The sequence below is a fragment of the Tachysurus vachellii genome, chromosome 25, assembly GCF_030014155.1.
Source record: "Tachysurus vachellii isolate PV-2020 chromosome 25, HZAU_Pvac_v1, whole genome shotgun sequence".
Classification (NCBI taxonomy): Eukaryota; Metazoa; Chordata; class Actinopteri; order Siluriformes; family Bagridae; genus Tachysurus; species Tachysurus vachellii.
Window position 1 is genome coordinate 2,610,249 of NC_083484.1, and position 14,752 is coordinate 2,625,000.

The 14,752-nt window shown below is 41.2% G+C and overlaps 1 protein-coding gene across 5 annotated transcripts in view; it reads right to left on the minus strand.

Moving 5' to 3' along the window:
* Positions 1 to 4,419: 4,419 nt before the first annotated feature.
* atp8a2 (ATPase phospholipid transporting 8A2) overlaps positions 4,420 to 14,752 on the minus strand; it is a 47,657-nt gene continuing 37,324 nt past the window's right edge. For all 5 annotated transcript variants that reach the window (XM_060862117.1, XM_060862116.1, XM_060862118.1 and 2 more), the window contains 9 exons: positions 14,656 to 14,752; positions 13,880 to 13,958; positions 13,332 to 13,393; positions 11,826 to 11,882; positions 10,670 to 10,777; positions 8,336 to 8,424; positions 8,115 to 8,219; positions 4,783 to 4,874; positions 4,420 to 4,696 (listed from right to left, as the gene is read on the minus strand). The exon at positions 14,656 to 14,752 is cut by the window's right edge and continues 26 nt beyond it. In XM_060862117.1, coding sequence (XP_060718100.1) covers positions 4,602 to 4,696; positions 4,783 to 4,874; positions 8,115 to 8,219; positions 8,336 to 8,424; positions 10,670 to 10,777; positions 11,826 to 11,882; positions 13,332 to 13,393; positions 13,880 to 13,958; positions 14,656 to 14,752 — 784 coding nt within the window. In that variant the 3' untranslated portion in view covers positions 4,420 to 4,601. The remainder of the gene's footprint in view (positions 4,697 to 4,782; positions 4,875 to 8,114; positions 8,220 to 8,335; positions 8,425 to 10,669; positions 10,778 to 11,825; positions 11,883 to 13,331; positions 13,394 to 13,879; positions 13,959 to 14,655) is intronic.

A 14,752-nucleotide genomic window follows, 5' to 3' on the forward strand; every position in this document is an offset into this window, starting at 1 on the left:
GTGTGTAATGGGAATCACAGGTGGTGTGATGTGAAAAGCAGCCCAGGATCCCTGTTGGACGTTTAAACTCTAATGAAGTGAGCACGAGACACAGACTGTGACGCTCCACCCCCTGGTCAATTCTCTAAACGGAAAACACACACGTTCTCATGCACCTCGTTCTGTGGAAAACACACTAAACGCACTATCCCTGTTCCAGGATACATGCTTAAAAAAATACAGTATATCCATGTCAAAGAAAGGAGTGTGTATGTGTGTGTGCGAAAACGGTTTCATTCACTCTTTGCCTCAGATCGGTGGTCTTCAGAAGCCAGCCGACTTTATTATGCAGTAAAACTCTTTGCCAACCGTTACCCCTTCACTAGTTGCCCTTGTGAAAGAGGTGTGTGTGTGTGCCATTTTCTCTTTCGGTCTGTTAGCATAAGGTGCCCTGGAGCAGCACCAATGAGGGTCCAGATATTTCATTTGGAGCGAGATTCTTGGAGAAGAAGCTACACGTTCTGCCAAAAACCGCCATCAGAGCATTACACACACTCAGTGCCCATGCTAAAGGAATACTCCAGCACTTCTAAACACAATCTCCGTCACATCTGTGTGATTTTTACATTTTCCTTAATGTTTTTTGGTACGTGTCATGAGATACTGCACAATTTTATCTCTAAGGCATAATCACAAATTCTTTTTTTTCCCCCTGAAAATTCTTGAAAGGATAAATTATAAAAAACCTTAAAAAATGGTTTTATGATTTTAAAATTTCCATTCACAAAATTCAGCAACTAACCTTTTCCTTCCATTATATGTGGGCTTTGGTTAAAAACACTTTTAGTGATATCAATGCAATGTCTGAAATGGATATCAGGGTATGTTATATACTGTACATATATGAACAAATTGAACTGATCCACAATTTTGTCATTTTTATTGGGCAAATATAAATATTCAGGGTTAAACAGCTGATCCAATGTCAGCGTGAACTGAACTGCCCTTAGACAACTACCTGACTCTCCACATTTCCTGCAGAAGAAAAAAAACTGGGCTTTTAAACACACCCTTAACCTTCACTACTGAGGAGTTCATGGACAATCTCAGAACTGTTCCATGTCCATGCAGCTTTCAATAACTCGTGCAAGTAAAATAATGTTTATTTTGAACTGAAGGTCTTCCTGACTGGCTCTGTGAGAACGGTTTCCTTTTCATGTGAAATGTGTTAACGATAATAAATATTGTAGAGTGTGCTGAATGTCGGTAAGGTGTTTTTGACTCGCTCTTTCAGCAACACTTCCATATGCAGAAGTACGTATAAGTTACGGCTCTAGCTATATAAAACCATACAGCCTCAAGCTGACGCCAGATCAGTTTTCAGTATGTCTGGGGTTTTATATATATAGCATAGCTGTCGGTAATGGGCTCGGGTAGGCTTAGGCTCACCCACTTTACTCTCTGGCTAACCTTGTGTTTTTAATGCTGTGTCCATCATATTAGATTAAAACATTCAGCTACTTTAAGCCTTCATAAACTGCAGTTTCTGTGGACAAGCAAGCTAACTGCCTCTTCAGCACACTACTGTACCCCACAGTGCGCTAACACACCTCGTCACTGTTCACGTCACTTAGCTGGATTCTAACGTTTTGGTTGTCAAACATTTTAGTTTCAAATTATGCAGAATTATACAAATTTTAGCTTTTATAGTATGTTAGTTTAAGTAAATCTGATTTCATTTTTCAATTCTAAAGTATTTAGAATACAGCAAGCAAACAAAAACACATGAAGCTTTTACCTGCTGCAATGTTTGTGGATGCAAAAATTTTGCTTATTTAGCTAAAGACCTCCTTATAGCTAATAGCTTCTCAAGTTTTTAAAACTAATGAAACTAAAAAACATTAAACACAAGGTGTGACTTTCTTTGTGTAAGAGCCCAGTATAAGTTTCTGCTGAGATTAATGCTAAGTTAGTTTGATGCTAATTGGAATTATTTAAATAGTAGCTGAAGGGAATCTTTTCCTAGCAATTTGCCAAGACATCTGAGGTAAACGTTGATATTCTTGACATATTAGCTCTGCTTTAAATGTTACTGTACCTTTTCAATGTCTATACTAGTATTTATGAGACAATTAAGCTAACAGCCACAAATATATACAGCAAAAATAGTTTTTAGATAAATCAAGTGAAATGTTCTTGTTTTATGACATGCCTCTGATTTTCTAATAGAAACTGTAATGAAATAAATCCCACTCTGTTCTGAAATACAATCGTTGTTACCCGCCTCCACAAGAAAGAAATCAAAAGCCTGGGGCGTAGAAAAAACCCTGGAGGGGGTTTAAATTTAAGTCCTAAACTACAATGCATTCTCCCTCATACACACACGCAGACACACACACACACACACACACACACACACACACAGACACACACACATCTTTAGGTTCATCCCCAAACCCCAGACAATGAACTCTACATAAAACATGGTATCAGAAACTATGCTAATCTAATAAAAATAATAATAATAATACCAATAATAATACTGCTCTGTTTCCGGATATTGGAGAGCATAAATATTTTTGGCACGCTATAAAGCAACCCTGAGAGTGGGAGGAAAGAGGAGAGGACGTTTGAGGAGACTTTGGATGGGGCTGAAATGGATCTGTGTGGCCCCTGCTGAGGTGGAACCAAACAGCAGAGGAATGGATTCCCCATTTTGGAGGCGCTGGAGCAGCACAGAGCTGGGTCTGATCCAGAAGCCGGGCGTGGGCTTCCCAGCACTGAGCCAATGGGGACAGGACAAAGGGACATGGTAACACACACACACACACAGATTTCATCTAAGCATTAATATTCAGATTAATTTCTGGTCATGGTCATTATAGCTCAAGAAGACATGTTGAGACACTCAATATTCAAAAAGTGCATGAGGTCAACTGGGTGGTCTACACTCTTAATTTCACACTGCATACACACAAACACACACAAACACACACACCTTCTCAGCACACAGATGTGTTTTTTGGACAGTGTGCAAGCTCAAAGCAGAACTTTTACCAAGCTTAAAAGCTACACATGCTCCAAACAGGTCAATCATATCACCGCCTTCCCATCTGTAATCTGACTTTAACACATTTTATTTATCCAGTTTCCTAAAACTGCACATCAGAGGTGTGACTGAAAAAGCAAACCAAGATGTAATATTGTAACAATCAAGCACAGGATTTTATCAGTGAGATACCAGATTTCTAACCTCATCAGCTCACAATGATTTCACCAGACTATTCATAATCAAGGGGGTGGAGCTGGATCTGATCCAAGTCTAACCTTAATCACTAACCCACACAACTGTGTACAAAAATGTGGATCAGGTCCGACTCCACCCCATGGAGTTTGTTCGGCAGTCAGGGGTTAGGGGCACTTGAATAAGCAATAATCCTTCATTCATATTATAAGGCCATTAAAAACGTCCCTAGTTTATCGTGTAATCTAATGAGCCCCTTGTAGTGTGCGTTTACATATTGTCCAGTTTTGTTTTTTTGTTTCTTTTTCAGATTTACAAAGAGAATGACACAGAGAAGCGAGTCCACTTTATTTGGCAGAAAACAGGCATAGCGGAAGCACTACGAAGCCAGATACATCCCCTGAAGCCAGAGAAGGAGAGAGAGAGAGTGAGAGGAGGGGGGGGGGACAAGGGGACAAAGAGACAAGGTGAAGAAGAGAGAAGTGAGCGTGTGTGTGTGTGTGTAGTAGTTGAGTGTGTTTGGGGAGCGCCACGCTGAGTAAGGGTTCTGCCTCAGTGCCATCTCTGTATTCTTTGGCAGAGAGGCTGTAATGGTGGGTGGAGGGGGTGGAGAGAGTGTTTTGTGTGTGTATGTATGTATGAATTTACAGGAGGTCAAACTGGACTATGGCTATGTGTCTGCCAGCTTCATACACACACGTGTGCTCACACACTCAAGGGCTTTATCAGTTCAAAACCTATCGTTGTTCAGTTAGGCAACCATGCAAATCAAAAATCACACACACACACACACACACACACACACACACACACAGGAATTCCTCATGGTGTCTGTTTGATGTTTATTTTCAAGAGCTCTCCCTGCATTGCATTGATGATGACGGACAAGCCGAAGTCTGAACAAAGAAACAGAAATCACAAACAAACACACACACACATACATAGAAACAAGAACACGCACACACCAGACACATGTACACGTGTTTGTATACGCACATGCATGACAACATCCACAGGGCTGTGTACCGCAGTGTGATAGATACAGACAGAAACAGCAGTTTCTCTGGTTTCCATGCATCAATTCTTGTTGCTGATTGGTTCCTCACTCCCATCTTTCACAGCATGGCACATTCTGACTGGCTTTTTTTTTTTTATTTAACCCCCCCTCCCCTACCCCCACCAACATCCCCACCCACATTCCCAAAGATGAGTCTTGTCTGAAAAGGCTTGGTAAGTGTTTAGCGAGGCCCGGCACAATGCAGACCAAGTCCTCTTCAGTCTGGTTACTTCAGTAAGGCCACAGCAGGCTCACATGGGATGGAAATGTCCCTTTAAAAAAGTCTCAGCTGCCGCCTTGGCGATCTCGTTACTGATGCAGCTACAGGCTGGGCCGCTGGCGGGTCGTATCATAAGAACGCACTACCTGGGATTGGGACACAACCCCATGCTCTTCCTGGGAGAATGCATAGCCATCTGCAAAGAACAACAACAAAAATAAAAACATGGTTCATTTTTCCACTTTCTCTGCATTTTCACAAGTTTCACTCCATGACACTCACGTGAGACGGTCTGCTGCACGGAGCTGGAGCGCCCCACGCTGGACGGCGTCTTCCTGAACACCCGAGTCAACAGGTGGGCGCGCTCATTCAGACTGGACAGAGCAAGACAAAGAGAAAGAGAGAGAGAGAGAGAGAGAGAGAGAGAGAGAGATGGGTTAATCATCAATCAGAATTCAGAATGGCTCACTGAAAATGCTAAACAAGGGTTCACACTCAGAGATCAAAACACAGCAAGGAGAAGTCTAAGAACTGCTTTTAAGGATGCAGATTACACTTCTTGGCAGACCGTAAAAGTTTAGCCCAGGATTAGCTTGAACTAGCGTCCATAAAAGCAGGCCAAGGTGACCGACAGGTTATAAATTAAACCACAGGGCACACAGGAATGACTGACAGATTTTACCACCAAATCTCAATGACAAATCCTCAAGGTCACAGGATTAGAGCTAATTCTCTTTGGATATTCAACTGATCAGAATTTACCAATCTACACATATGCATAGTCATGCTGGTGCCTAAAAGCTATTTTTAACTGAAAAGAAACCTTGAATCTGCTAAAACACCTGAAAGATTCTGCTATCTGCTCTCTTCCACATACATGAGCTCACAGATGCCTACGATTGTCTAGTGCCCCCTGATTGACACGGAAGAGCAAGTGTGACTCCACCCCCGCCCCCCCAAACCTTTGGCCACGGGATAGCCTTTGGGATTTGACCTTGCGATTTCCTGACAATAGCTAGCGTCTGTTTATTATCCTTTTTTTGTGGAATGGAAAGAATTAGTTTTCTAGTATGAGAAGGACACATGCAGTACTTCATCAAATTAAGACAAAATAAGCTTGGAGAACAGCTGCCTTCCGAACGGGACAGACTTTACCTTTAAAAAAGACTTTACTTTTACTGCAAATGTAATTTTCCTGCCTTTCCAGGGAGCAATTTCTGATTGAAAAATCGTATATGATTTTGAAACATCTGCTTAGAGCGGCCTTGAAATTGTATTAAAGCCTTTCATTACCATGAGTTCTTCTTTGTTAAAACATTAAAAATAAAAATCAGTCAGTAAAGCAATGAAATTTTACCCAAATTTATGCCTTCAAAATGGAGACGTCTGATTTGCCCTTAACTCCAAATGGAATTTAGTTTCTGAATGAAGTGGAACCCAAGGAGCACTCGACTCATTCTATGATAAACAGACCCTAAAAAGATAGAGTGATGACTCCGAGTGATGATCCCTGTGATGATACCAAGATGTCTCCCTATAAATCAGATGAAAGCAATCCCATCTATAAACAGTGGGGAATGATGTAAATCCCAGCCGTAATGGAAGATAGCCAAAGCTACTCAAGGTTACCGCGTACGGTGGGGGAACTCGGTGGGGGAAGTGGAGAAAACACGCAGTACTGGTGCTGGAAGGAAGCCTCGATATGCATGGCCTCCTCATGAAAGAGGTCGGCCACTGTAACTATGGCATGACGGTCTGCCAAAAAAAATGCCATCTGCTAAACAGATGACCAGTCAGATGAAGTGAGTGATGGAGCGATAAATAAAGAAATAAATAAATGGAAACGCAGAGAGGTTTTGCCGGAATGCCGAGCTCCGTGTTCCTCTCTCGTTCTTGCAGAATCCTTTTTCAAAACAGAAGCTGAATCTATGTCCCAGCACATCCTTTCTCATGTGAAAAAAATATCTACTACTCTCAGACTCCTTGGGTCACCAGAGCACTGAGTCTGAACTTTTAACACAAGCTTTTAATGCATCTAAACCACAGCCCAACAAACAGGTTTAAATATGTAGCAACTTTTGAGTTCTCAGCACAACTCTGTACCATGGTGCATATTTACTGTATAAATGAGCTTAATTAGCTTTCACTGGAGAAACAGAGCAGAAAGCAGAACCGTGGCGTCCAGCCAACTGCCGTCCTCATTAGAAGTCAATTCTGTCAACTCAGTAGCCACAAAACCAGCGGCCTAAACATCCACGGCCCAAAATAGGTCAGAACCATTTACACATATCTTACTGCCAAAGTCTGAGTTAAATAAAGATTTACATGATTAAGCTGAATCTTTAGGAAAAATTAACATGCCTATATTCCATAAACACATAAAGAATAAATATTAGGGCTGTCACAACCAATCCACAGCCTTTCAGAATATTTACATAGCTGGGAGCCAAAGGAGCAAAATTGGCTGTGGCCTCTAGGATGTATGGACATACAGTCCTTCACACATCAATCACAGCAACACCTGTCAATCATGAGTTTGTGTGAGTTCATGGATGCAGATTAAGGCAGATCACGCTTTCCTCAGAAGGCAAGAACAAAATGCTGGCTTCATGAGTCTCAGACAGAGCATGTGTTAGCCTTCACCTTCAGCAGATGATGTTGGGTTGGAAATAATTACTCCTTTTATATCGAATATTAAATAAGTGGTTAAATTTCACTTTCTGTGGTTTATGAGAAAAATTGAAAAATGATACAATTTTAGAATCTAATATTCTTATCAATTATATTATATTATATATATATTATATCAATGGGAAAGGAATCTGATATCCCTAATTACATATACAATTCCTACACACACACACAAACACACAGAGCTACAGTTCCTGAGATACACACACCCGCTTCCTACAGCCACACGAGCTCAGGGCCGCCTGGCAAATGTGGAAATGTAGAAAAACAGAAAACATACATGTCAGATGAGATAAAAGAACAGAAATGAGAGAACAAAGAATGAGGATGAGGATGAAGAGGTAGAGTTCACTCTGTATGTGTGTAATAAAGCACACGCAGGCAGGTGAGCTCTACCTGCAGATGTCCGGCTATAGGACTGCCGGAAACCTACGGCACTGCAGGGTTGGGCCTGTGGACCGTCAGTGTGGGGGTTAAACACACATTATAACAAACATATTAGTCATGCATGGGTGGGGTTTTAACAACAAATCAATGCAGAACATAATAATAATAATAATAATAATAATAATAAGTCCCAGGGAACATGGTGAAAAAACCATGAGTGTAATACAGGATCAAGCCATGTAGGCACAGCCTAATATGCTAACGAGGACACTGGATTTAAAAGACTACCTTTGCCTACTTAACGCTTTAAACTCTTTCACTTTCTATTACATATTAAACATTTATCATGGATTTTTTTCCCTACGGGCTTTGAATAAAGTGCAAATAATGACTGTATTTGAATATAAATACGCACTGATGATATTTCTACACACAACTCAATCACAAAAGAAGACTGACTAAACACTGAAAGCGACCAATACACTGAATTGATGTGCTGAATCAGAAACGTTTGGTATTTGGATCATTATACACACCTGCGGCCGCTGGCATCTCTGAGGACGGCAGCGCCAGGATCAACAGCCCGCGCCTCCAACTCCTGTACCTCTTCTAGGAGAGTCTTCCTTACTGTGCGCCTTCCTCTGCATAGACACACAGACATGCACAAGATATGGTCCCAAATTTATGGCATTTGATCTTGAATGTGTATAACTGCTACCAGAATGTGTAGTGTAAACTGTGTCTGTGGTTTACTCACGCGTTCCATGCCACGTCTTTGAGCAGGCACGCAGCTGGCACTATTATCAACCCCAGCCAGAAGCTCCAGCACTGCATGACCTTACTGGCCTGTGAAGAAACCCCCCACAAACAAAAACAACATTAGAACAAACTCACTACAACCCTAATCAGGAAACCTCCCTGTCTGGTGTTCCACACAGCTGCAACTGGACAAGGTGACCTCTGACCCCTCAAATGTGTGTGTGTGTGTGGGGGTCATCATCACATCACAGCGTTGTCTCGGAGTCTGTATTTAGCATTAACTGTAAGGTAAACATTGTACTGTCTGCCATGTTGAAAAACATGTATATTAATATGTGGAACACTGTCACATGTTAGTGCGCATGTTAGTGTAAGGCTAAACTTTTAATACCTACTGATATGCTGTGTAAGTCACATGACCTGTTAGAGGACAAAAAAAAAAACAGAGCTGTGTCTGGAAAATAGTGATCTATATTGTGGGATTTCTCATGACTTCAGGAAGAACTAGCTGTTAATCTCAGACCAATCTGCAGGTATCTGATGAACAGCCTATGTGTAGACTCATAACTTAAGTGTCCTCCTTAGCTAACGCTGGTGATAGACTGGACGCTTTTCAGCCCTGAAAACCATGAGGAGGCATTTCCTGTGACAGCTGCAAGCCTGGGCAGCCCGTCTCCTAATGAAAACAGGTCTCCGACAAACGCTGCGTATGCTTACACACACACACACACACACACACACACACACACACAGGCAATGTAAAATGGAGCAATATCATTAGGATGTAGTGATGGAAGAAACAGAATAAGGGAAAGGAAACAAGTAGAAGGATAAAGAGATGAACAGGGTCATTTAAGAGAAAAAAGTCATATCCCCGTTTCTTTCAGCTCCTTCACTTTGAGAAAGAGCAGCTGCAGGGTTACTTGAGCACATTCCCAAATTTTGACGTAAATTAAATTAATGGGCTAAGGGCCTTTTGGGAACACATTCCCCCATAACGCAACAGACTGAGGGTCCCGGTTTAACCCTGTCTTAACACATACTATATATATATATATATATATATATATATATATATATATATATATATATATATATATATATCGGTTTTTGTATACAGTCTGTACACACACACACACACACACAGTGCTCTGGAAGCCAGACAGCATTTTGGGACGTCTCACAATTCCAAACACTTCACTCCACTAGCTTAAAGCAGGCAGAATAAGTTGGCGCCTCCAGAGCTGACAGTAAAGGCTCGGGTGACCACACGGCAGGTGCGGGGTCTCTACACCTGGCTGGACAGTCATAAATCGACCCCTGACCTCCAACCGTGCTGACACAGAACACCCACAGAGTGCTGCCAGGGACGAAACTGTCTGGATGGTGGCTCTTTGTGTGGAGAAAGATATGAAACTTTCAAACTCATATCTGGACCCAGACACACACTTTACACATTTCTCAATGTACCGACGTTTGATTTTTACTGTTATACATAAAGACGTCCGGCTTTCTCAGAAAACAGTGCCTTAGTGTGATGCTAACACCCCACCTAGCTAGCAGGTGTTATCGGTGAAGAGCTTTTTATCCTAAGAATCCTGTCAGGTTTATTACTGTGTTTATTTTACACAGTTCCTACCACTGACAGTGAAGATTATAAGGATTTAATAATAGAGATGTGAAAAATAAAAACAAAACAAAAAAAAAAAATCTTGTCAGGTTAGCTCACACTGTCCCATTGGCTAGCATGACCAGTTTAGCTTATTTTTCTGTCTTATAATTATATGACAGAAAAATCCTTCAGAAAACCAGTCACATTAGATTACAAACACTAATGAATATTTCTAAATATTAACATTATTCAAATCAGTCCAAATCAGGCTGCAAAATGCCACACCTGAAGTTCCAAAAAAAAAAGTGTACTGAGTATCTGAAAAAAGGTTTCTGTAGTGCAAACACACCTGAAGTTCTAAAATTTCTACACTAAAAGACTTTACACTGATAAAATGCCTGAAGTTCTGAAAATTAATTAAAATGGTTCCTGCACTGAGAACATGCCACATGCCAGAAGATCCTGAGTACTTAAAAAGGTTCCTACAGAGACAACACCCCTGAAGTTCCTGAGATTCTGAAACATCTCCTAGGATTGTGAAATAGTTCCTGCATTGAGAACATGCCTGAGATGCCTAAAAAGTGTCCTGTGGTTGTATTAGGCCAAACTAATCTATGTTTCTGAGTTCCTGAGAAGGTTCTTGTGGTGAAATTGAGTGAGTGTCATATTAGCTGTATGCTAGGGAGGGTCTGGAAAATGAGTAGGTGTTTGTGTACTTGCCTGGCCCAGCATGTCTGGGGCAATGGGAATGTGCGGCCAGATAAAGGAATACACAGCGAAGAAGACCATCCAGAGCACCATGCTGCCCCAAACGGCCAGATGAGAGAACTGCAGAGTGAAAGCGAGATAGAGAACAAAACAGAACAAAATAAAAAGGGTCATGGTCATTCCCAGACTGTATATAGACCTAATCCAGACAGGGGCCACCCCACTGCCCACCGGTATGCCCGCCCACCCGCCTGACTCTCTCTCTCTCTCTCTCTCTCTCTCTCTCTCTCTCTCTCTCTGTAACGAGACCCTGTGTGAATTCTTCAGGGAGTCTGCTGCATTTAAAGAGCTTGACTGTGTGGACAGCTGAACTGCCAAGCCATGTCGACACCCACCTCATCCCAACACACACACATGAACGTACAGTGTGTAAATGAGAACATGGCGGCAGAGTATACGGGAGTAGCGTAATGTAATCACTATCTATATGAAGACATGGCACATTCCTGACACAGTTTCTGGGCTCGTCGACATACAGAAAATAGGTTTCATGTCAAGCATTGTGTGTCATAATGATCTCATGGCATGCCTAAAATCCTGACCTATTACACCCAGCACACCCTTCAGAGTGAATTCATTTCAATGGTGTTTCATTAAGGCTGACAGTGCAGTGCTCTGAATCAGTGTTTATGATTTTAACATTAAAACATACACGAAACTGTAAAACTAAAAAAATGTACAAAGAACGACATTATTATTTGACATATTTGTTACTAACTTTACTCTGTTGCTAATGCTACGCTGTTGCTGCAATTTCAGTCTGTGAAGTTTACTACAGCAGCGTTAATACCCATGTGGGTGGGGCTAGCAGCACTGCTATATACTGTATACTATATATATAAATATATTCTTTATGTTTTCTGACTTTTCGCTGCTAATAATCTTGCTAATCAAATGCGTTATTGGAAAAAAGAATACCGTTAATTTGTTCGTTTAATCTTTACACGCATTAATGATGCATAAAGTTTGGGATTTTTCTTGTCTCAAATTGGTGGAAAATAAACCAACACAACACAAAGTTAATGGACTCAAAGAAAAACATTCATGTACACCTTTGATTTTAGAATCTGCAAATATTCGGAAAGTGTTTAGTGTGCAAAGCCGTTACCCTGGTCCATGCTGTGGTCTCCATCCCGGCTTTCAGACACACTGTGACCACCACATACTGCAGAAAGAGACAGAAGGAAGGAAAAACAGAGCAGAGAGGATCATAAATAACACTAATGACACACACTTGTCATGTAGAAACATTCACCAAACCACATACACTGACACACACACACACACACACTGACAGCCTACAAACAGCAACAATTTACTACTGCCTTCAGCCACAAACTACTTACAAAACACACTGACACACACACACACACACACACACACACACACATAAATACACATAAAAGCTGGGAGACAGACACACTCAGACCCCATGAGAGCAATTCATTAAAGCTTTAAGAGAGCTGGTGTCTCGCATCGCCTCCAACATCTCCAGCATATTTCACACAGTCTGGCATTCACACACACACACACACACACACACACACACACATACACACACATACACACACATACACACACATACACACACATACACACACTCCCCCCACATTCAATCAGAATGAAACATGGGTCTGAAAACACACAGGCGAAAGCTAATGACAGCAGGAAGTCTCGTTATGGAAAGGAGTCTGGCTGTGATGAGTGGAAGCAACCTGACCAGATCCAAGCCACAGGAAACGATTTAAGTCTTAATAACAAATGACAGGTAGTCGCTAAAACCACAGATTATACACTTTCATTTGTTGCTTATGATTTCATCAAAAGAAAGAGGCACAGAGAGTAAAAGCGCGAGAACACTGGAAGAAGCATGACCACTCAAGTCGGGGAAAATGAAGAGACGTCTGATTGGCACTCAGGCTGATGATGTCATGTCATTCCATCACGTCATCATGTTGTTGATTATTTTCCTCTAACCTCATGACACATTCCTTACACATGCTTCCAAACACTGTGATGATGAACAAACCTCCACGTACATTTCGTCGTTCACTCTAGGTCGGCATCGACGTGAATTTAAGGTTCGTGTGGGCGGAGCTAGGAGCACTGCACACTGCTGATTGGTTCTCTCAGTGCTGTATGTGTCTTTCAAGATCGTATGCTGTTTTACTGAATCAGCTCCTAAATATTTTCACGATTACAGACTGTGCGACTTTATAGTTTGTCAGTCACGTGACTATCGTTTTAAATTCAACGCCAAAAAATTTGATTAAATTAGATTTTCCTCAATAGACATTCGTCAAACTTCAAAGAAAGCCTTGATATAAGATACATACTCAAACATAAAATCTATAGCTTCTTTACTGCCAGTGAACATTACAGAAAGACAAGTGTGTTAAGTTTGGCTTTAAAGCTGAAAGAATGACGACATCATGAGACGCAAAACACACATGAAGAGAGGAGATTTAAGGTTTGCGCACCAGCTGGGGCTCTTTTTTATATGTCCTATTACACACACTTTAACCTGTTTACGCTGAGCAAATAAAACGTAGATGAATAAAAATGAAGGATTATATCATTTAATATAATTTAGAGAAAAGGGTCGGAGTCTCACCGTGTACACAATGTTTCCCACAAACAGGTAGTCGACGCTGTTGCCGTTGCTGAACGGAGTGTCTACAAACACATACACACACACAAACGCACACATAAACACAGTGTCGATGAGAAAAAAAATGTCGACAACTATTTACACTCTTAAATGTTATGACACTGAGCTCACAATGTGTGTGTGTTTGTGTGTGTGTTTTACAACACAAGCCGTGCACTGTATTTACTTTAAATGTCCATTTGAAAATCCATCCACAGAGAAAGAGCAGCTCTGTATGATTTTCATATATGATTAGAAACCTGACGTATAATTGTAAAAGTATGTTCAAATAAATCATGTAATAAATGACAGCCATTTATTCAGAGCCATTTTGTCCAAAAGGTTCAGGAAACTCATGTTTCAATAGATTTACGTTCGAAGCTGGGACAGTGAAATATGTTCTGACAGCTCCAACATGTGTGTGTGTGTGTGTGTGTGTGTGTGTGTGTGTGTGTGTGTGTGTGTGTGTGTGTGTGTGTGTGTGTGTGTGTAGGGATCAACGGGCTATTTACCATGTTCCAGTACTTTCAGCGGAAACCAGAATAGAATGATAGAATGGATAAGAGCGTTTATACAGTGACCCCAAAACACCTGAGAAGAGAGAGAGAGAGAGAGAGAGAGAGAGAGAGAGAGAGAGGGAGAGAGAGAGAGAGATTTAGCAAGAAAGCAGCGCCAACTAAGACAGCACACTGCCAAAAAATACACCGGCCACACAAACAGCTTCTCTACACTTACACAACCAGCTCAGTGTCCTCCCGATTACCCCTAAAACACACACACACACACACGCGTATACGAGCCCCCTACTTAAAATGAATAACTTCCTTATTCTATCTCGCCTAATCTCTAATGGTAATCGCTAGTGTACTGTAACTATGTTGCCTCCGTGCTAGTGTTTACAAAGAGCTGTAAACAGACATTATCAATCAATCACCGAGTTAAGATCACTATTAACACCTACTGCAGCCAAGGAGCTCTGTATCCTCCACGAGTCGCCTTATTAATAACACAGTCATGATAAATCAAAACTACAAGCTTAGCTGATGGATTTGACTTAAACACACACACAGTAAGCTACTGACCTAAAATGTCACAAATGAAACATTCATAGTTTCATAGTTTACTATTTATTTTTCATGTGCATGATGTTCATTTTATTATAATGTTGTTTAAGCAATGTTCGGTTTGTGTAGAGGTTTATTAGGGAAGTGGCGAGACTGGTACAGCAACCTGATCAAATGTCATCAAATCTGACTGAACTGTGTGTGTGTGTGTGTGTGTGTGTTACCTTGGTGTTAAAGCCGTCCGCATTCTGTGTGATGCGGTACAGCTGTGGAAAGCGGAGCATGTTCTGCTGACTACAAGGACGATCGAAAATCCCCAAT